This window comes from Abramis brama (genome assembly GCF_963993115.1).
Source record: "Abramis brama genome assembly, chromosome: 13".
Taxonomy (NCBI): Eukaryota; Metazoa; Chordata; class Actinopteri; order Cypriniformes; family Leuciscidae; genus Abramis; species Abramis brama.
Window position 1 is genome coordinate 2,150,261 of NC_139975.1, and position 25,000 is coordinate 2,175,260.

Consider the following 25,000-nt stretch of genomic DNA (forward strand, 5'->3'; position numbering starts at 1 on the left):
TATCTGTCTATCTATCCATCTGCTCTTTCATCTATCTATCTACTACACACACACACACACACACACACACACACACACACACACACACACACACACACACACACACACACACACACACACACACACACACACACACACAGACAGATAGAGGCAGGTGTGGAGGGCTTCTGTCTGTCTGTCTGTCCTCCAAAACAGGAAGTCAGGGATTCCCAGTGCTGGAACTTCCTCTGAGAGACAGACAGAGAGACGCACCGGCTCCAGACCACACACACACACACACACACACACACACACACACACACACACACACAGGAAAGAGAGAGACGGGTTCTGCGTCAATAAGGCAGTGTGAGTGTGACCTTCACACACACACTCTCACACACGCACACACACACACACACACACACACACACACAGACAGACACACAAATACACGCGCACACACACACACACACACACACACACAGCCATGTTTATGTGATTTGTGAGGACATTCCATAGGCGTAATGGTTTTTATACTGTACAAACTGTATATTCTATCCCCCTACACTGCCCCTATCCCTAAACCTACCCATCACAGGAAACATTCTGCATTTTTACATTAAAAAAAAACACTGCTTAGTATGTTTTTAAGCCATTTGAAAAATGAGGACACCCAAAATGTCCTCATATATCACCTATTTTCCCGAGTGTCCTCATTTGCAGGTGTGTTATCATAAAAATGTCCTCAGTTGTCATGAAAACAAACTCACACACACACACACACACACACAGGTGCCATTTTTAACCCAGAACTGTAAACAGAAGAAATTACCTCATCCCCCACCCAATGAAAGCATCTCAGTGATCCTCTGGTCTGTAGATGTGTCTCAGTTCCTCCGTAACTGTGTGTCGGTGGAACTAGTAATTAAAGATGTTTTTCTGAGAAGTTTTGACAGACAGACAGATAGATCACTGCATCCCACGCTTTACCCCACTGCATCCCACGCTTTACCCCACTGCATCCACGCTTTACACCACTGCATCCCACGCTTTACCCCACTGCATCCCACGCTTTACCCCACTGCATCCCACGCTTTACCCCACTGCATCCCACGCTTTACCCCACTGCATCCCACGCTTTACCCCACTGCATCCCACGCTTTAGGCCACTGCACCCCACGCTTTTACGCCACTGCACCCCACGCTTTACGCCACTGCATCTCACGCTTTACGCCACTGCATCCAACGCTTTAGGCCACTGCATCCCACGCTTTACGCCACTGCACCCCACGCTTTAGGCCACTGCACCCCACGCTTTTACGCCACTGCACCCCACGCTTTACCCCACTGCATCCCACGCTTTACCCCACTGCATCTCACGCTTTACACCACTGCATCTCACGCTTTACGCCACTGCATCTCACGCTTTACGCCACTGCACCCCACGCTTTACCCCACTGCATCCCACGCTTTACGCCACTGCATCCCACGCTTTACGCCACTGCACCCCACGCTTTACGCCACTGCACCTCACGCTTTACGCCACTGCACCCCACGCTTTAGGCCACTGCACCCCACGCTTTACGCCACTGCATCTCACGCTTTACCCCACTGCATCCCACGCTTTACGCCACTGCATCCCACGCTTTACCCCACTGCATCCCACGCTTTACGCCACTGCATCCCACGCTTTACGCCACTGCACCCCACGCTTTACGCCACTGCACCTCACGCTTTACGCCACTGCACCCCACGCTTTAGGCCACTGCACCCCACGCTTTACGCCACTGCATCTCACGCTTTACGCCACTGCATCTCACGCTTTACGCCACTGCATCCCACGCTTTACCCCACTGCATCCCACGCTTTACGCCACTGCACCCCACGCTTTACGCCACTGCACCCCACGCTTTACGCCACTGCACCCCACGCTTTACGCCACTGCACCCCACGCTTTACACCACTGCACCTCACGCTTTACGCCACTGCACCCCACGCTTTACGCCACTGCACCCCACGCTTTACGCCACTGCACCCCACGCTTTACACCACTGCACCTCACGCTTTACGCCACTGCACCCCACGCTTTACCCCACTGCATCCCACGCTTTACGCCACTGCATCCCACGCTTTACGCCACTGCACCCCACGCTTTACGCCACTGCACCTCACGCTTTACGCCACTGCATCCCACGCTTTACACCACTGCACCTCACGCTTTACGCCACTGCACCCCACGCTTTACCCCACTGCATCCCACGCTTTACGCCACTGCATCCCACGCTTTACCCCACTGCATCCCACGCTTTACGCCACTGCATCCCACGCTTTACACCACTGCATCCCACGCTTTACACCACTGCACCCCACGCTTTACCCCACTGCATCCCACGCTTTACGCCACTGCATCCCACGCTTTACCCCACTGCATCCCACGCTTTACGCCACTGCATCCCACGCTTTACGCCACTGCACCCCACGCTTTACGCCACTGCACCCCACGCTTTACACCACTGCACCTCACGCTTTACGCCACTGCACCCCACGCTTTACGCCACTGCACCCCACGCTTTACGCCACTGCACCCCACGCTTTACGCCACTGCACCCCACGCTTTACGCCACTGCACCCCACGCTTTACGCCACTGCATCCCACGCTTTACGCCACTGCATCCCACGCTTTACCCCACTGCATCCCACGCTTTACGCCACTGCATCCCACGCTTTACGCCACTGCATCCCACGCTTTACACCACTGCATCCCACTTAATATTGCACTTGGTGCCACAGAAACCCATTCCATAAAGCTCTACGCACTGTTCTTGAGCTAATCTGAAGGCCACACGAAGTTTAGAGTTCTGTAGCTATTAACTCTGTAGAAAGTTGCTGTTGTTCCCAATTGCTTCCACTTTGTTATAATACCATTAACAGTTGACCGTGAAATATTTAGTAGTGAAGAAGCTTCACGAATGGACTTATTGCACAGAACCGATCACGGTTCCACGCTTGAGTTCACTGAGCTCCTGAGAGCGACCTATTCTTTCACAAATGTTTGTAGAAGCGATTAATACAACTGTGGCCATGGAAGAGACTGGAACACCTGAATTCAATGATTTGGAGGGGTGTCCCAATACGTTTAGGCAATGTAGTGTAGTGTAGATAGATAGATAGATAAGGTTTACAAAAGTTAAAGGAAAGGTTCAGTCTGAAGAATGTGTCTGTCTGACCGTTTGCTGCGGTTTGTCTGTTTATTAGTGCAGTCTACCAGTGACCTCATTTACTCACAACACACACACCTCACACACACAAATCTCTCACACACACACACACACACACAGATGCACGGCAGATGTACAGACAGAGAGAGACAGATGTGTTATGCATGTCAGACACGCTGCTGATCGCACCTGCACACCATCTCAGACTGAGGAATTCTGGGATGCGTGTCAGAGTGTCGTGGCAGACATACAGAAACAAATGGATGAAATAAACCAGAGTGAGACAGAAAACAGCTTCAGATCGACAGTTTCAGCTCAAGAGCTCAATCCCTCTAGCAAACAGAAATTATGTGTTATTATCAGTAGTTTTAAAATACATATATTCTGTAGTTCATTGATTCCATGTTCCATGTAGTCAAATTTACATTGTTGTTATATATATATATATATATATATATATATATATATATATATATATATATATATATATATATATATATATATACACACACACACACATACATGAACAACAATGTATATTATATTAAAAAAAAGCGTTAGGTTTGAAGAAACCTAATACAGTAATTGACAAATTGACCCTTATTGTGAAGTGTTACCAAGAATTTTTTTAATGCAAATGAAATGGAAAATACTTCCGGATTTGTGTTTTTCACAGCAGCAGAAAAACTGGACTATACAGCTGAATACACACACACACACACACACACACACACACACAGAGGGGCTGGACTGGAGGACTAAACACATGTTGTGTGTTCTGGTTAGAATTAACTTCGCTGGTCGGGCGGATGTGGCCTCCAGCCTCAATCAAGAGCGGCTAAAATTAGTGGCCAACTCGCTTTCCGGAAAGAAGATAATTCCTCCTTGATTGGAGAAAAAAGAAAAATAAAGAAAGAGGAGAGAGAGGAGAAGCTAAGAGGTCAAAGCAGCAGAACATGTTTACTGAGTTCACTATATGAACCAGCACATGCCAAACACTTAAACACACACACACAGACTTTTTCTGAAAGAAATAGATTATTTTATTCAGCAAGACACATTAAATTACACTGATCAAAAGTGACACTAAAGGCATTTATAATGTTACAAAAAATTATATATCAAATAAATGCTGTTCTTTTAAACTTTCAATTCATCAAAGAATCCCGAAAAAAGGTTTCCACAAAAAATATGAAGCAGAACAATAGTTTTCATAACTGATAATAATCATAGATGTTTCTTGATCATCAAATCATCATATTAGAATGATTTCTGAAGGATCATGTGACACTGAAGACTGGAGTAATGATGCTGAAAATTCAGCTTTGATCACAGGAATAAATTACACTTTACTATATATTCACATAGAAAACAGATGCTTTACATTGGAATAATATTTCTGTGTTTTAATCAAATGAATGCAGCCTTTGTGAGCAGAAGAGACTCTTTCAGAAAAATAGATTTTTTTTTTTACAATTCCAAACCTTTGAATAGTACTTTATAAAGCTAAATTTAATATTGTGTTGATTTGTGTAGCCTAATTCAACACTTATTATTGCAGGTAAACTACTATTAAAACAGAGCTATACACTGATTAATAGAAATGATTTGAAATGTTTTGATTTAAACTCTGTACTGTATACAGTGAAATCAGACATGAAACCTTACAAACATATTTATGCTGTATAAGCTTAGAAATCACTAAAAAACGTAACCGATGAGAGAGGCGATTAAAAGCCCATGTTGTGAGCGCTGCAGGTCTGAGGAAGATCTGCTTGTTTTCGGTCTCTTATCAGACATCAGGAACTCTGAGGGCAAATCGAGACGCTCAGGTTAATAACCGGCAGCTTCCGCTGAACAAACACAACGACAGCAGATGGAAAATGATGTTATCAGAGTTCAGACTCATCGGTGCTCGATAACACACACACACACACACACACACACAAACTGCACACACATATGCACACGCATACACACACACACACTCACTCACCCACACAAACACGCATATACACACACACACACACACATATATTAAATGTTCACTTTTTGGGTTAAATGTTGATGTGAAAAACAAACTACTATATTTTTGGCATATCTTAAAATAAAAAAAATATATATATTTTTTTTTAATTACTGGTCAAAAGTACGGAATAATTAAAAAAAGTCTGAAAGAGTCTCTTCTGCTCATCAAAGCTGCATTTATTTGATCAAAAAATACAGTAAAAACTGTGAAATATTATTCCAATGTAAATCATCTGTTTTCTATGTGAATATATAGTAAAGTGTAATTTATTCCTGTGATCAAAGCTGAATGTTCAGCATCATTACTCCAGTCTTCAGTGTCACATGATCCTTCAGAAATCACTCTAATATGATGATTTGATGCTCAAGAAACATTTATGATTATCATCAACGTTGGAAACTGTTTCGCTGCTTCATAATGTTGTGGAAACCGAGTTCTAAAGATCAGCATTTATTTTAAATAGAATCTTTTGTAACATTATAATTGTCTTTAATGTAACTTTTGATTGATTTAATGCATTTTTTGCTGAATAAAAGTACAATAAGAAGTTTTTTGTTTTAATCGAGACCCCAAACTTCTGAATGTTCATCACGGTTTCTAACAAAACTAGAGAAATGACTCTTTTATAATGAGAACATGATGATAAACATCAGCTTTTAAGAACATTTCTCAAAAAGGCACCAGAGGAAGTTCATAGCGTTTCTACTTTAGGTGCGTAACTCCGTCTCATGAACGAGTCTCTCTAAACTCTTCATCATCGCCATCATCATCGCCATCATCATCATCATCATCATCATCATCATGTAAATTCATCGGTTCCTCCAGCGCTCTGTGTGTGTGTGTGTGTGTGTGTGTGTGTGTGTGTGTGAGTGAAGCCTGTAATCAGAGCTGAGAGGGGAAGCGCCGAGTCTTTTCTTAGATCCAAACGTTACCACACTGCAAAAGGGACAAATTATGTGGCTCTCCACGAGAGATGAGCTCTGGTGTCTCACACACACACACACACTCTCACACACTCTGGTGCTCTGGTGTCTCGGCCTGGTGTGTTTTACATCTGTAACGGGTTTGGAAAGTCTAACCTAGTGCTCGAGTCTCAAGACCAGATCTGAGGAACTGAGACTGAAGGACAGAGCAAACTACAGACCATTTACACGGTGTGTGTGTGTGTGTGTGTGTGTGCGTGCGTGCGTGTGTGTGTGTGTGCGTGACTTCCTGCCACCCACGACAGAGCAGTAAATACTGTTCATATGAGGGTCATTACAAAGTATCGCTCGGCAACAGAAGAATTCAACACACACACACACGTAGAAACAAACACAGACACACATTATATATACACACACTCACACACACACATTCACACTTAGATACACACATTTACACAGATACAAACACACGCACGCACACACACGTAGAAACAAACACAGACACACACTTATACACACACACACACTCCGATACACAGATATACACACACTCATATACACACATACATACACACACTCACATATACACACACACACGCGTACACAATCACACACTCATATACACACACACACACACAGCTACACACACACTCCTGTTTACTGTACCTGCTCATACACACATCTTCACACACACACACACACACACACACACACACACACTCCTGTTTACTGTACCTGCTCATACACACATCATCACACACACACACACAGTCCTGTTTACTGTACCTGCTCATACACACATCTTCACACTCCTGTTTACTGTACCTGCTCATACACACCTTCACACACACACACACACACACACACACACACACACACTCCTGTTTACTGTACCTGCTCATACACACATCTTCACACACACACACACACACACAGTCCTGTTTACTGTACCTGCTCATACACACATCTTCACACTCCTGTTTACTGTACCTGCTCATACACACCTTCACACACACACACACACACACACACACACACACTCCTGTTTACTGTACCTGCTCATACACACATCTTCACACACAGAGATAAACAGGTTTTATCATGTAAACCAGCAGATCTGATCAACAGAATAAACCAGTAACACTACTAACCAGTCCGTCAGTAAAACTGCAGCTTTTCACGTTGTGATGTAACACTATAAACCTGCACACGACTAACACTCACATCCGACCTGATACACACACACATGATGATCTTCTCCAGCACACACATCTCAACACTCGTAAATCAAGACACATTTACTGATGGAGCAACATGACTCAGCATTATTCTGCAGTGTACCGAGATCAAATAATGATATTACGACTGACACACACTGATAAACACACCGTCCGTGTGTGTGTGTGTGTGTGTGTGTGAGTCTGTTTACAATTACTGAGCACATAATGAATGTTCATCCAGTGAGCCGCGCTGGCAGACTCGTCCCTCGCTGAGACTGAGGAGCAATTAACAACGGAAGGAAGAGAGAGAACGAGCCAAAGAAAGACAGGCCAGCCAGAGGACGAGAGAGAGAGAGAGAGAGAGAGAGAGAGAGAGAGAGTGAGAGAGAGAGAGAGAGACAGACAGAGAGAGAGAGACAGAGAGAGAGAGAGAGAGAGAGAGAGACAGAGAGAGAGAGAGAGAGAGAGAGAGAGACAGAGAGAGAGAGAGACAGAGAGAGAGAGACAGAGAGAGAGAGAGAGAGAGAGAGAGAGAGAGAGAGAGACAGAGAGAGAGAGAGACAGAGAGAGAGAGCTGAGTTATATAAATGCTTCTGCAGAAAGAGAGACAGGCGTTCAGTGAGTCACATGCACATGAAGAGTCGTTCTGTTGAAAATGATTCAATTGAACTGATTCATAAAGTGACTCGACTCTTAAGGCCGATTCACTGCACCGACAGACAATTCTTTAGGTTTTGGTCAGATCAGTGTGTTTTTCCCTGTTGTCGTTGTATGAGTGTGCATGTGTGTGTTTGTGAGTGTGTATAAGTGTGAAAGAGAGAGAGAGAGAGTGTGTGTGTGTGTGTGTGTGTGTGTGTGTGTGTGTGTGTGTGTGTGTGTGTGTGTGTGTGTGTGTGTGTGTGTGTGTGTGTAATGCAGATTACAGCTACATGTCCATGAATGCATGTGTGTTCTCCTCTGAGGAGTGTTTGGCTGCTCCTCAGAGTTCTTCATATGATCACCTGTAAGAGGTTTAATACCCCGTCTGACACACACACACACACACACACACACAATGGGGGTATTATTAGGGATAACTGCCCCCGGTGGGCAGATTTATGACCCGCTCCATCTGTTACTGGGCTTCGGTGTCGGGTTACACCGCTTCCCTCTCGGTGAGATACACTGATTTATTATCATTTATTATAATTTCATTTTGCAGCATTATGTGCTTTAAAACCCTCCGCTGAAGACAAGTCACGTTATTAATATAGAGTAGGGGTGTAACGATGCCCTCATGTCACGATTCAATACACATCACGATTCTGAACTCACCAGACGATAATATTGCGATACTCCAGGACATATGATAAAAGGTTAACAAAAGATTTACTGATGATTAAAATGCTAATTAACGGATAGGTTACCGAATATTACATTGTGTGTGTAAGTGAATATTCTTGGACTTGGTGCTGAAACCCAAAGCACAGGACAATAGACACGCCAGAATAACAATATTCATGATTCTCAAGCTGAAATTTTGAAATATTTAAAATAAATATTTAATTATTTAAAATGTCGGACACTTTTTACTAGTAACAAGACATTTGGCATTATCAGGACACACAAATATTCCCCCATAATCATTATATTCAACATTAGTAGTTTAATGTAGTACTGACACTAAAACTCTGAAAACTGGAATCTTTTCACGCACAGTAATTTTCATTTTGGGTGAAATATCCACAATACATATTGTCACTATCCACGATACATGTTGCATTTTTGTATTGCGATATATTGTGACACGATATATTGTTACGCCCCTGATATAGAGCTTTAAGCAATAGAGAGCAGCTTCACTGGAAAATAAAAGCTGCTTTTTCAATCTACAATATTTGGGATATCGCATTAAAAAAACACCGGATGGAAACGCCAACTTCTGCGCTCAGTTGAGGCGATCCTTTCTTTCATCCGATGAGACGTGCATAAACTACGATGGAAACACTTTTACTGAATAAATCCCTCAATAATAAGGTCATGTGACTTTGGCTCAGCGTCGGCTGTGATTGGATAACTGGAGTAACCAGCGGACCAATGGCGTCGCAGCGTCTCTAATGTTGGTTTGGTGTTTCTGAAAGTCGAAGTGTGTGATCAGAATGATTGGGTGTAATTCCCTCCAGAAGCGTCTCACACACACGAGTGTGTTCCCGAACACCAGCATCCGAACGCTAGAGAACACGACAGCGTTTACTGTCATACACTCGTTTATGATGGAGGGAATAACAACCCGATACTGATACTTTACGGCAGATTTTCCCAGGAAGTGATGATTTTGTTCACTTGGTCACATGGGATGGAGACGCTGCTTTATCCGCAAATGTTTAATGCATTATTACAATTTTGCGATTTTGAATAGAAACATATTTAGTGTTAATGTTGCAGATTTAATCAATTATGAAACAAATTCAATTCAGCTGTAAAGCAGCTCTACAGAAGACTGAAGACTCTACAACTCTACAGAAGACTAGAGACTCTACAACTCTACAGAAGACTGAAGACTCTACAACTCTACAGAAGACTAGAGACTCTACAACTCTACAGAAGACTGAAGACTCTACAACTCTACAGAAGACTGAAGACTCTACAGCTCTACAGAAGACTGAAGACTCTACAGCTCTACAGAAGACTGAAGACTCTACAGCTCTACAGAAGACTGAAGACTCTACAACTCTACAGAAGACTAGAGACTCTACAACTCTACAGAAGACTAGAGACTCTACAACTTTACAGAAGACTGAAGACTCTACAACTCTACAGAAGACTGAAGACTCTACAACTCTACAGAAGACTGAAGACTCTACAACTCTACAGAAGACTGAAGACTCTACAGAAGACTGAAGACTCTACAACTCTACAGAAGACTGAAGACTCTACAGAAGACTGAAGACTCTACAACTCTACAGAAGACTGAAGACTCTACAACTCTACAGAAGACTGAAGACTCTACAGCTCTACAGAAGACTGAAGACTCTACAACTCTACAGAAGACTAGAGACTCTACAACTCTACAGAAGACTAGAGACTCTACAACTCTACAGAAGACTGAAGACTCTACAACTCTACAGAAGACTGAAGACTCTACAACTCTACAGAAGACTGAAGACTCTACAACTCTACAGAAGACTGAAGACTCTACAGCTCTACAGAAGACTAGAGACGCACCGAAACTGACACTTCGGGAGACTCCGACAATTCTTTACATTCGAAAGCCGATAACCGATATATTGGCTGAAAAACTAAAACTAAAATTATTAACTGAAAATAAATACAAAAACTATAAATAAAAATAAATGAAACCTTAAATAGGAATATAAAAATATAAATATAAAAAAACTGATAAAATGACTAAATTAAATGACTAATAAGTGAACTAAAATTAACATGAAAATCAAAGTTATAAAAAATAATAATAATAATTAATATATATATATATATATATACACACACACACACACACACACATACTGTATATAGGATGAAGCAGGTAATTTTTACATATATATATTTTATCGGCCAAAATGTTCATATCAGTGCATCCCTAATATACACTAAACTATATATATATATATATATATATATATATATATATATATATATATACACACACACACACACATACTGTATATAGGATGAAGCAGGTAATTTTTACATATATATATATATAGTTTAGTGTATATTAGGGATGCACTGATATGAACATTTTGGCCGATAACCGATAATTCTTCATATTTGAAAGCCGATAACCGATATATTGGCCGAAAAACTAAAACTAAAATTATTAACTGAAAATAAATACAAAAACTATAAATATAAATAAATGAAACCTTAAATAGGAATATAAAAATATAAATATAAAAAAACTGATAAAATGACTAAATTAAATGACTAATAAGTGAACTAAAATTAACATGAAAATCAAAGTTATAAAAATAATAATAATAATAATAATTAATATATATATATATATAGTTTAGTGTATATTAGGGATGCACTGATATGAACATTTTGGCCGATAACCGATAATTCTTCATATTTGAAAGCCGATAACCGATATATTGGCTGATAAATCTAAATCCAAATTTTTATGTACTTTTCGAGAGCCTGATCACAAGAATAAAAGTCTCACTAAAAGCCATGTCCCAAACACACAATTATGATGATTATCCTTTTTTGAAGTCATTTCAATCATATTTCATCATTGAACGCATCTGAAGCGTCTCAGATGAAGGAAAAATACATTATTTATCAGCTTTAATATATCGGCCTGATAAGAAAATTTGGCCGATATATTAAAATTTGGCCGATATATAATCATTTATATTATATTAAATTCATATATTATGTATTTTTCCTTCATCTGAGACGCTTCAGATGCGTTCAATGATGAAATATGATTAACGATAACATTAAAAATCCACATATCTCGGCTGATACCGAAATATCATTCATCCCTACAGAAGTTTTGTTCTCATCTGAGAGATTCAGTGCAGTCAAAGCCATAATATTACTCAAATATAAAGATTAAGTGTCTTTGTTTTGTTTTGGTGATCCAGCGTCATTATATGGACAAATTAGTCAACTAGTTGTCATAAGTTCCTAATGTTTCCCAAGACTGCAGGAAGCTTGTAAACTACTAAAACTGTTATATTCGCACTCGTAGCTCAAGTTTTGTGACTGTTTTCGTTTCTCGTGCAAAAACAGCGTGCAATTATGCTGCGTATGAACAATAAACAATAAACCGGTGAATGTTTATGGCCTCAGGATTTACTGCATTCAAACACTGCAAAAAAATCAGTCCAATTTCCAGCATTCTTAAATCAAGATACATTTACTGGAGAAGAAGCAAAATAACTAAAGACATTAAGTCTTGTTTTATGAACAATTGATCAAAAAATGAGTTTGTGTTTAAAACAAGAACAAATATCTGCCAATAGAGTCAGAAAAATAATCAAAGATTATGGCAAATATTTGCTCTTGTTTTAAACATAAACACTTCATTTTGATCAGTTTTCTAATAACATCTTCCGTCATTTTGCTTCTCCAGTAAATATATCCTGATTTAAGCAGGCTTAGATATTCATATCTAAGAAATGCAGAGTAGCAAAATCATTTTCTGGTAGTGAACCCACGACAAGTTTTTAAGTTTATGGTCAATATATCACTTTCAACATCTCTTTCTGGAAAACACGCATGTGAAAGGCGAGGGAGAAGCGAGCGACGGGCTTTAATCTTCAAGGACTCGGGAGATTTCCTGAGCTGGAGTTCTGGTGGTCTGATCCAGTCAGAAGACAAGACCGAACATGCTGGAAATCCCTGCCAGAAACCTCACAAAGAGCCTTCGTTTCCCCCGTCTCTCGCTCACTCTCTCTCTCCAGAGCTAAGCCGAGCGTCGGAAGTGTGTGTGCGTGATCTTTTGTATCATCTAAATCCAGTTCCGTTAAGCTGAACACGAATGTTTTCAACCGTCGTTCAAGTTGAAAATGACACAACAACTTCTGATTACACAACCTCGGCTCTCCTGAAGAACACATGACGACTCTGACATCGAGATACAAGAGACTCATCCGGACCAGGCGAGTTCACGCTGAAAACAAGACCTGGTTATTATCGTCACCTAAAACTGAAGCTGTCGAAAACATTTCTGTGTAAAAATAGCAATATTTTATATTTATACATAAACTTACTAATAATGAAACTAAAATTAACATGAAAATAAATCAAATTAAAACTAACTAAAACTAAAAGTAAAATAAATTAATCTTAAATAGCAATATTTTATATTCATACATAAACTTACTAATAATTAAACTAAAATGAACATGAAAATAAATCAAATTAAAATTTACTAAAAATAAAATAAAAATAAATTAATCCTTAATAGCAATATTTTATATTTATACATAAAACAAACTTACTAATAATTCAACTAAAATTAACATGAAAATAAATAAAAATTAAATTTACTAAAAATAAAATAAAAATCAATTAATCCTTAATAGCAATATTTTATATTTATACATAAAACAAACTTACTAATAATTAAACAAAAATTAACATGAAAATAAATAAAATTAAAATGTACTAAAAATAAAATAAAAATAAATTAATCCTTAATAGCAATATTTTATATTTATACATAAAACAAACTTACTAATAATTAAACAAAAATTAACATGAAAATAAATAAAATTAAAATGTACTAAAAATAAAATAAAAATAAATTAATCCTTAATAGCAATATTTTATATTTATACATAAAACAAACTTACTAATAATTAAATAAAATTAACATGAAAATAAATCAAATTAAAACTAACTAAAAATAAAATTAAAATAAATTAATCCTAAAAAGCAATATTTTAACTTTCATACATAAACTTACTAATAATTAAACTAAAATTAACATGAAAATAAACCAAATTAAAATGAACTAAAACTAAAATAAAACTAAAAATAAATGAATCCTTAATAGCAATATTTTATGTTTATACATAAAACAAACTTACTAATAATTAAACTAAAATTAACATGAAAATAAATCAAATTAAAATGAACTAAAATAAAAATAAATTAATCCTTAATAGCAATATTTTAACAAAACTAAAAACAAAAAAATGGCAAAGGCATAAAACAAACTTACTCAAAATGAAACTAAATTTTAGAAAAAAATAAATCAAATTAAAACTAACTAAAACTAAAATTAAAATAAAATAAACCTAAATAGCAATATTTTTTAAAACAAAAAAAAAACTAATAAAATGGAATGAAAGGCACATTAATTAGAAACGCGATAAAACATCCGAAACATGCGAACTGACCAGATCAAACATTCCCATTCCTTTAAGTGCTTCCAGTTTCGCCAGGTTTTCCCGGGATTACGGATCTCGACGGGAGGGACCGAACTGCTTCTCAAACCACATCAGATCAACACAGATCTCCAGATTCAACACTGAACGTGATGCATTATGGGATTGAATCAGAACAAAACACATTTACAACTACACTACTTTTCCTAGATTTACTAATCTGTGCAGGTCAGATGGGAATCCGGCAGTACTTTCCCGTTTAAACAACAACTGTTGCTAAATTTTCCATAATTTTACTATTATTTGTCATAATGAAAGTGCAAGTTACAGTATTCAACAACATTCACCAACAAATAAATGAGAGCGCTGTGAAATAATAACATTTCTGTGATCACAAACATCTCAGAGAATCTCGGAGTTAACTAAACAGGAATTATGTCGTTTTTGATGGGATTGTGAGGGAAAAAAACACTGGTTTAATGCAGATGGGACTCAAATTAAAAGCACTTTAGTGAAATACGATTTACTTAAAGTGGGAATGAAATGGTATATCCGAGTGAAACGCTTCTGGAACAAGAACAAATGTGGGCGGGGCTTGATTTTGTCTGTGGGGATTTGATTGGATGGTTGTGGTTTGCTATTGGTGGATCTCATGTGAGTGACAGGTTTATGTGCACGAATAAATCATTTATAATAAATACTGCAATATTCCATTAAAAAACAGAAGAAGAACGGTCAATCCTGATTTCATGGTGACTTTAAACAGGGAAAACTATTCCTGAGAGGCTGAACACACGGGAATAATGCTGATGTACGGCGCTAGTGTTTACAGAAACAAACACACATTAGTGAAGAGATTCACTGGAAACACACACGACTGAAACTCAACGTGTGTCTGATTAAAATCCAATAACAAGGACAGAATGATTACATCACAAGTATAAAAGCAAACACTATAAATATTTTTTGTTTTGTTTTTTGCACTGCATGCATTTGTAAATAAATGATTCAATTTGAAAGCAGTAAACTGGATTTAAGTGGACTGGTCTGGCGCCCCCTGGTGTTCAGAAGTGGACATGAGAGGAACTCTGGGCCTGAGCCATGATGGTAGTTGAACAAACTCAGGGTTGCAGGATTAGTTTCCAGTTGACAAAACCGAACCAGTCCAACCAGGCTTTGTTGGTACCATGACACTGATCATCAGCTTTCTCTGTTAACTCGGGCTTTATACTGAGTTCAGGAGTGACATCAGTAGCCAACAACCAATCACGTGCATTCAAAACTCACTGAAATTCATTTCTCGCGAGAGAAGCAGCGCGATTCACTTATTAAATAAAAGTATTAAAATATTAAGAATTTAAAGAAATGTACACAGCAAGAAGAATAGCTGTCTATGAGAGAGTATTACTGTATATCAGTGCAAGTAAACGTTGTGAAGTTAGTTTACACAGTTGATAAAGTATAGAGAGAATTGAACATTTAAGTTCACATGTAGTCATTTTATAGATTCATCTATTGATTCTAAAGCGTATTTATATTACCTTTATATATTTATTCATTTAAACTCTGCGTAATAATAATTAATGTACATGTGTGATCGATTAAGGGTATAATAATTACATAAATTATACATATGTATTATTCTAAATAATCATTACTAAAAGACAGACGATTTTGTCTTTAAAAATCCTTTGCCATGTAGTGACCTTTAAGTAGAAACAGGGGGAGTGGCTCATCACACATGTGACACTTTGCTCACAGCTGATTGGTCCAAGTTCGGTTTGAGATCTCTCACCTGGAACATCACCTGGAGAATCAATCACCCTTCAGCCACTTTAAAGCCATATTAAAGGGGTGGTGTAATGCCCTTTTCACAAGATGTAAAATAAGTCTCTGATGTCCCCAGAGTGTGTGTGTGAAGTTTTAGCTCAAAAATACCCCACAGATATTTTAATATAGCATGTTAAAATTGTCACTTTTTGAGGGTGAGCAAAAACACTTTTTGTGTGTGTCCCTTTAAATGCAAATGAGCTGCTGCTCCCGGCACAGGGGGCGGAGCTTCAAGAGCTTGTGTCCTGAAAATGTCACAAACTTTTAGCCTTTTATGTTCAAACCGGAGTCAGAAAGATGGAGAGACTCAAGAAGAAGTGACAACATGTAGAAGCAACAGGACATTTCTGAATGGTTAGTTGATGAATTTATGAAGCTGATGTGGAGTTATCTTCTAGTCATTAATTAGCATATTCTGTCTTGATAATCTATAAATGGTGTTCAGGGGGCGGGGTTTATGTAAATTCTAGGGTTGGTGATGTCACTAACCCGGGAGGAATGTGGTGTAGTCTCTACCAGCCGTTTGTTGTAGTCCTTAAAAAGCGATTTCTGTAAAAGCAAATATCTCCCTTTGCTTTGAACTTTGAGCGTCGTAACTTTGCAGATGTTGTTTATGATCAAACAGCAACATTACACACTAACTAAAGTTAGAACAGTGAAATCATGTTCAACCACCCCTTTAATATGTTTAAACTAATTAAAATGAATCTAAAAAATTGATTGTCTGTGGTAATAAACATTGTGCCTGTTGATGGAGCTGAACCTGCCGTGAAGAAGAATGTGAAGTGTGTGTGTGTATATATGTGTGAGAGAGAGTGTATGTGAGTGAGTGTGTGTGTGTGTGAGAGAGAGAGTGCGTGTGTGTGTGTGTGTGTGTGAGAGAGAGTGTGGGTATGTGTATGTGTGAGCAAGTGTGTGTGTGTGTGTGTGTGTGTGTGTGTGTGTGTGTATATATATGTGTGAGAGAGAGTGTATGTGAGTGAGTGTGTGTGTGAGAGAGAGAGTGCGTGTGTGTGTGTGTGAGAGAGAGTGTGTTTGTGTGAGCGAGTGTGTATGTGAGTGTGTGTGTGAGCAAGCGAGTGTGTGTGTGTGAGCGAGCGTGTGTGTGTGTGTGTGTGTGTGGGTGTGTGAGACTCCAGCAGAGTAGTAGGACGGGTGGATCCCAGTGGGGGTCTGAGACAAATGGAGGAGCTGTCAATCAAGAGTGATTGACAGCTGCTGTGAGTCTCTGACTGCAGGAAGCAGAAACTCATAAACCCAGCAGGAGGAAACGTGTGTGTGTGTGTGTGTGTGTGTGTGTGTGTGTGTGTGTGTGTGTGTGTGTGTGATCTACCTTGTCAATCATATCAGGTCTGTTGGTTGCGGCGAGAACCGTGACGTCTTTTAGTTGTTCGATGCCGTCCATCTCGGTGAGCAGCTGAGCCAACACTCGATCCCCGACACCACCCGCCTGAGAACTGAACAACACAACAACACATCATCAAGACAACATCAACACAATCAACACAACGTCAACACAACGTCAACACAACATCAACACAACGTCAACACAATGAAGCCAGGCACAGATACAGTTCTCAGGGGTTGCTAGGGCATTGCTATGTGGTTTCTAGGGTGTTGCTAGGCATGTTCTGTTAGGTTCTGCTGAATAAGGTTTCGGATTAATTGATGATTCTGCAGAACAACAGATCAGTGTGTGTGTGTGTGTGTGTGTGTGTGTGGATTGATTAAAGGCAAAAACATTTATCAGTAAATCAATGTGTCATTCAGAATTCAATCCAGTAAATGAATCTCTGACTCAGCAGAACAAACCAGCTTCAGATTTACACCGAAGAGTGTGTGTGTGTGTGTGTGTGTGATTCCTGTCAGAAGCTTAAAACACTATGCACTTTATTAATTAAATAAGCAAAGAGCCAAACAAATAAAAACACATTTTACGGCTCAGTGTTTTGAGATTCTCACACACACACACACACACACACACACACACACACACACACACACACACACACACACACACAACGTCTGAATGGTGCTTTAGTAATAAAGTAATTGATGATTCTGTTGTTACCTTCCTCTTGCCACTGCTAAAGCATCAATCTCATCAAAGAAAATGATAGACGGAGCAACTGTTCTGGCCTTCCGAAAAACCTACAGAAACACACACACACACACACACGTCCATGAGTTTACACATTATTATATAAAAACTGATGCCTATGGTGGCGGTCAAAATAGAGTAAATCACCTTTTGAAAGTAACTTGAAAAGATTGCATCAGTTCCATCGTTACACCAGTAGGTGGCGACAAGTGACAGTCAAATAAAATGTGTTTGTCTTTGTGAATCAAGCGAAGTCTTTATGAGTGAGTCATTGAATCAGTCACTCAGGAAATTCATTCAAAAATGCAGATTGATCCAGTAATGAGACAAGTGAAGTCTTTATGAGTCTTTAATCCCATTATTAAAAAACAATAATGATTCAAATGAATTCGATATTTTACGTCTCTCACCTCTCTAACCGCTCGCTCTGATTCGCCCACGTATTTACTCAGTAACTCTGGACCCTGTAGAGACACAGTGAAAACACTCAGTGTGAGGATCATCAATACTTCACCAATCATTCATCAGTGCATTACAGACCTCAGTCAGGGCAAACGTCAGCAGCTGTTTCCAGACACTCGTTTTATGTGCATTTTGGGATATTGCATAAAATAAAATAAAAACACTGGATAGAAATGCAAAGATGCACATAAAAATCTAAGCCATGGTTTATCTGATCCGAAGACATGCGCATAAACTACAACGGAAACACATTTACTGAATAAATCCCTTGACGGTTTGATCATAAAACTAAGCATTTAATTATCATCTTAGACATATTGTTGTCAGATATTGATATTTATATGCAATTTATTTAAGTATCTGCTATACTGTTATAAAGATCTCATTGACTGACATTACAAGCATCAGGATTTCATCACTTCTTGTCTATATAAATATCAGCATCTGCATTAAATTGCATATTTTTACTCAGTTTGTGCCAAATAAAACTGAGCTGCTTTTCCTCCATATTCTCACTGTATAACACAGTCTGAGCCGTTAAAGATGCTCAAATATGATAATAATAAACTGTTCCATTTAAAAATATATTGTTTTTTTACTATGATTTCATATGTCAGGCTTTAAACATCGCAGCACTGAGTTTAATAAGATGTTTAATAAGATTTAATTTAATAAGATGATCACCTCGACAGGAAGAAACAGACGAGAGACAAATAACAACCAACCAGAAGACAGAAGACGAGAACTGTCTGATAAACACTCTCTCTGAAGTCAAGCTCACTTCCTCTCGTCCCATAATGCATTTCAACACCTCCTGTCACACACACACACTCGTGATCTGGGTTTTCTCTCGGAGGGTGTGTGTTTTCCGTAACTTGCTTTGGAGAGATTCATATCGGCTCTCGAACAGAAATGTGAGCGTCTCTCAGACTAAACATCCTCTAGTGAGGGAATTCACTCCCAAACACGCCTGATCAGATCAAGATGACACACACACACACACACACACACACACACACACACCTTCAGGTATGAGTTTTATATCAACTATCTCATGATACAATTAAGTTTCTTCTCCAATTCATTGTTGAAATATAATCATTTACACGGTGGCTGTCATAACTTGTTTTCACACATTAAATACTGAATATGTAATAGTACATATATTTGTTGGAGTTATTTCTCCTAGCAAACTAAAGCCACATTAACGAGCGTCAAAACAACATTTATTGTTTGAATTTCGTGATAAAATGAACAGAATCTGAAAGCTGATTCTTTGCGTCTTGTGAAAAAAGTATCAAAGCACAAACTTTATTATGATTATTAGATTGTAGATGTGCTGAATAACATTTAGTGAAGTTTTGTTCATTCATCGACTGAGAAAAGACCAGACTCAAAGATCGACTTCAAGATCGAGGTTTTTCTTCTTCTTCATTGGAGTTCGGGTTAACATCCTTGATGTTGCATTACTGCCATTAATATCAAGGTTTAATATACAACAAACATTGTTTAAAATATAGAAAATAAACAGTATTGTAACGTTTTAGCAGGATAAACGAGGATCTTTATGCAGCAGTTTTAATTCAATAAACAAGTTCATCTAAACAGTATCGGCAAATAAACATTAATCGACAGCTAACTGAGGGTTCAATACACCGGGATAATGAACTAGTGACGAACTAATCAATAACTATAGAAACAAACGAGAACATACTTACGAGAAAACATACATCTAACATACTTAGAAAGCAAAGAAAGCAGGAAATAAACACAGAACAAGTATTTAGGGCTGGGCAACAATTAATCGTGATTAATCGCATGCAAAATAAACTTGTGTTTACATAATATATGTGTGTGTGTACTGTGTATACTTATTGTGTATATGTAAATACACACACATACATGTATATAGTGTGTGTGTGTATATATATATATATATATTTATTAATATAAATATAAATATTTTATATATAGATAGTACATTTTTCTTAAATATATACATGCATGTGTTTGTATTTATATATACAAAATAATTACACACATATATTATGTAAACACAAACTTGTATTTTGTATGCAATTAATAAACCAAACACCCTAACATGAGTTTCCCTCATCTCGTACCTTGATGGAGAGGAAGTTGAGCTGGCTCTCGTTGGCTAAGGCTTTAGCGATCATGGTTTTGCAGCATCCCGGAGGCCCGTACAGCAGAACGCCTCTAGGTGGCGTAATCCCCAACCGGCTGAAGGCCTCGGGGTGCCGTAAGGGCCAATCCACCGCCTGCTTCAGCGCCAGCTTCACATCCTCCATGCCCCCGATGTCACTCCAGCGGACCTACACACACACACACTTATCCAGAGCAACTTACATTGCATTTCAAGATACACATTTACATTCTTTTCAGTTCTTGCTTTCCCTGGGAATCGAACCCATGACCTTGGCGTTGCTACAAGAAAGTAGACTTGACTATGGCAGCCCAGAGAAGCGTATGGTAAAAAGTAGTGAAATTTGGCACACAGATAGAGAACAGTCCAAACATTCACTCCACCAAATGTGGAGTCTCTAACTCAATCCCTCTAGCGCCACCCACTGTCCAAAGTTTCACTAATGTTTATGCTAATGACTTTTGAACCGTAAGGGCTTGAAACAAAATTATTTTTTTCTTATAAGTGCTTGGCTCCTAGACGGTTTATCCGATTTTTATGAAAATAGAATCAGATCATGCTTGCCAAAAATTAATAAAGGCTTTTTGTTAAACGCAACCATTCTCGAACAACACACAAAAAAATTTGAAGAAGAGAACGCCAAACTTGACACGAGGCTATACATCTGAAGTGCTGTAGCGTATTGAGGCGAGTCTTGGTACATGTCATCACAAGCATGACCTGAGGCTACATGCAGCGTTTCGGCACAGCGCCCCCTACTGGTCAGGAGATTTTAAAAAAATGGCTATTTTTGCTTGTAACTACTGAACGGTTTGCCGAAAAATGATAAAACTGGTCTCTTTTGATTCAGTGCAGCATAATGAATCGAATGATAGAATTTTCCCAAATTGGGTTTTCTGGGTGTCGGACATTTTAAAATTTTGTCATAAAATGCCGTATATTATGAACGCATTTGCTTCAGGACCATGCCCTGAAGGAACTCAAAAAGTTTCGCAAAATTATAATGACATTTCAAAAAATGCTTAAAGTTTCGTATCATTATAGATTCCTTGAATCATGCCAAGAACAATGATACCAATGATGCCATATCCGGTTGAACTTGCTGTGTTGAATTATTAATTCCCATGTTGAATTATTTTAAAAACCTACTTTTTCGAACTCCTCTTAGACCGCTGGTTTGATTTTCCCCAAAATTGGCTCAGATCATCTTCAAATCATACCGGCATAAGGTTCTCAAAAGCTTTTCGATGGACTAAACGGTTATTGAAAATTGCATCAACGACTGTGTTGGAATAATGCCCAGCAGATTTTAAAGCTGTAATTCTGCAACGCTTTGGCATATTTACACCAAACTTTGACCACACCAAAATAATTTGTGTGTTTTTGAGCCTTATATCTAAATCTTCAGCTGTGATTGGTCCATCAATCCATCACTCAGAATGCTGATAATCACTGCATGTGAAGGTTTCATTAGTTCATCATCATTCTTTAGATGAACACCGTACCTTCGGCACGTCGATGGCCACCTCTCTCATCGCACTGGGTTTGACCTCTGTCATGGCCAGCCTGAGGTCAAAGGTCGTGACCTTTACCCTGTTCATCACCTGGACGTCAGAGAGAGCAGGTGTGGATCCTAAAACCCTCCTCAGTGCGTGAAGACCTGCAGAAACACAGAACATGAACAGACCGTTACAGACCAGGTTCAAGATCGGGGTCGATCAGATTTTTTACAAACTTTGATTACAAACTTTTGACGTGTATTTCTATGGTGAATGAAGACAGAATCATTTGTGGTTGAAACCCTTTAACACAAGCATCACACACACACACACACACACACAAACAGTGAAGCATAATAAGGTCCAGATGAAGCTGAATCCAGCGGGTTTAATCTCTGTTTGAGTTGATTTTTTTGAGAGCAAACATCCTGCAGGCTTTCCTCGGCTCCAACACAGAGTAAACATCCGACGTGAATCAAACCTGAACTCCTGCTCTCTCATGACATCAGACGGGGCCGAACGAGGATCACAAACACAACGATATAAAGAGAGAGAGAGAGAGAGAGGAACAGAGGAGCGACGAGCATTAGAGCTGAAGAGAAGAGACTCATATTACCTGCAAATCCACCTTAAATAATCATGACGTCACGCAACACACAACAACAGCAGAAATCACCGTAATTCAACCAGACTAAAGTTTAACGTACATTTTAATCGACTTCATATGATAATTTATTCATTAACTCAACCAATATCAATATTTTGAGAGAAAAGCGGATGGATGGATGGATGGATGGATGGATGGATGGATGATATTTTAATGATGATTTTAAATCCCAGGTATTTAAATTTACAGGCAGCAAAGAGACGAAACCTAAAAGAACTGCATCATTTAAAGATTAAATAAAACGGAAGGAAGAACAAGAGATAGAGAGAGAGGGAGAGGGAGAGGGAGAGGGAGAGGGAGAGGGAGAGGGAGAGGGAGAGAGAGAGAGGGATAGAGAGAGGGAGAGGGAGAGGGAGAGGGAGAGAGAGAGAGGGATAGAGAGAGGGAGAGGGAGAGGGAGAGGGAGAGAGAGAGGGATAGAGAGAGAAAGAGAGAGAGAAAGAGAGAGAGATAAAGAGAGAGAGAGAGGGAGAGAGAGAGAGGGAGAGAGAGAGAGAGAGAGAGAGAGATAAAGAGAGAGAGAGAGGGAGAGAGAGAGAGAGAGAGAGAGAAAGAGAGAGAGAGAGAGAGTTTCCGGCGTTTATAAACAGAACACCATTATAAACCAGCATGACTGAAAACTGCTCTCGCTGTGAAAGGAGAGAGCGAGAGAAAGGCTTTATAAGGAAGAAGTCGTCATTCAGACAGGGCTGTTTATCCTCCGTTCTGGACATTCAGTGTGATTTATTTGAGCAAACGTAAAAATCCACAGCTGCTTCTCTTCTGCCTTTTCTTCATGAAAGATAAAGTGAGACGAACACATTTCAGAGATCCACAATCCTACACAGGTTTTTATCTCAACATAAACAGTAAAAATACAGTAAAATCAGCTTTACTGCGTGACTGAGCGTCTGTGTTCATATTAATCAAGTCATATTGAGTCAAACCGGCCAAACCGTTCACAAGTTATGAGCAAAAATAGCCATTTTTCATACCTCCTGACCACTAGGTGGCGCGCGCAGAAATTGTGCAGGTGACTTATTCGAGAACAGTTTGACGAATCAACATGATTTTTTTTGTCGGCACGGTATGAAGATGATCTGGTTCGATTTTCATCAAAATCTCTAGAAGTCAGAAAAAGTCGTTTTTTCAGAAAATTCGAAATGGCGAAAAAAATTATGACGGAAAATTACGTTATATGGTGCGTTACATGCCTCATATAGTGCAAGTAATCAGAGAAGAAATTTTGTTTCTAATAGAATCTGAGTAGAATCCAGTAGATCTGAGAACGTTTTAAGAGTTTTTTTACTAACGGAACATTCTTATGAGCGTTTATATTAGGAACTTTCTTATCTTAATTGTCAGTAGGACAAAAATTAAGAAGAAATTAATGTTCGTAAAGTTAGGATGAACACCAACTTGACCTGAATCCCCAAAGTTGAGATGTTAAATGAAAAAATTGGGTTAATTCAAAATATAAACCATTGCAAAAGAACACTAGGTACATACAATACATTTTTTTATGTACGTCAAAATACAAGTTTTATTGGAAGACAATAAAAAAAAAAAAGATGAATTTACAATCTTACAGAGTCTCTTTACCAATAATACAAAAATAATAATTATAAAAAAAAAAAATATATAAACAAACCATCCATACCGACTTGTTTACATCGACTTGAAAAGGTACGATGAAGAAATGTTCGTACAATACATATTTACTAGCAATACAACGATTAAATTCTCCTGTTAATGTCATTAAACTTATATCTCATAAACTTTACATTCAAAAGATGATCATGAGGCGATTGCTTTTTAAACGGGTAACAGATATATCGTTAATATATAAAGTTTTGAATTCGCTGTAATAGACAAGATAGAGTCAATATAAGGATAGTAGAATCAGACGACGCAATTTTATTCTCAAATTAAGAATTAAGACGTTCTTAGCGAAATATTAGAGAATTTTTTGACAATTAATTATGAGAACTTAAGAGTTTTTCAAGAATTTATTTTAAGAACTTTATCTTTTTTTCTTTAGATTGTTTGTCGGACAAAACTTTGGAAAATAATGT

The 25,000-nt window shown here is 38.7% G+C and overlaps 1 protein-coding gene across 1 annotated transcript in view; it reads right to left on the minus strand.

Annotated features, from left to right (window-relative positions):
• Positions 1-4,865: 4,865 nt before the first annotated feature.
• Positions 4,866-25,000, minus strand: part of afg2a (AFG2 AAA ATPase homolog A) — a 33,455-nt gene continuing 13,320 nt past the window's right edge. The window contains exons 10-15 of the mRNA XM_084133023.1: positions 22,286-22,440; positions 20,740-20,949; positions 18,565-18,618; positions 18,125-18,204; positions 17,387-17,510; positions 4,866-5,008 (exon numbers count right to left, since the gene is read on the minus strand). Coding sequence (XP_083989149.1) covers positions 5,000-5,008; positions 17,387-17,510; positions 18,125-18,204; positions 18,565-18,618; positions 20,740-20,949; positions 22,286-22,440 — 632 coding nt within the window. The 3' untranslated portion in view covers positions 4,866-4,999. The remainder of the gene's footprint in view (positions 5,009-17,386; positions 17,511-18,124; positions 18,205-18,564; positions 18,619-20,739; positions 20,950-22,285; positions 22,441-25,000) is intronic.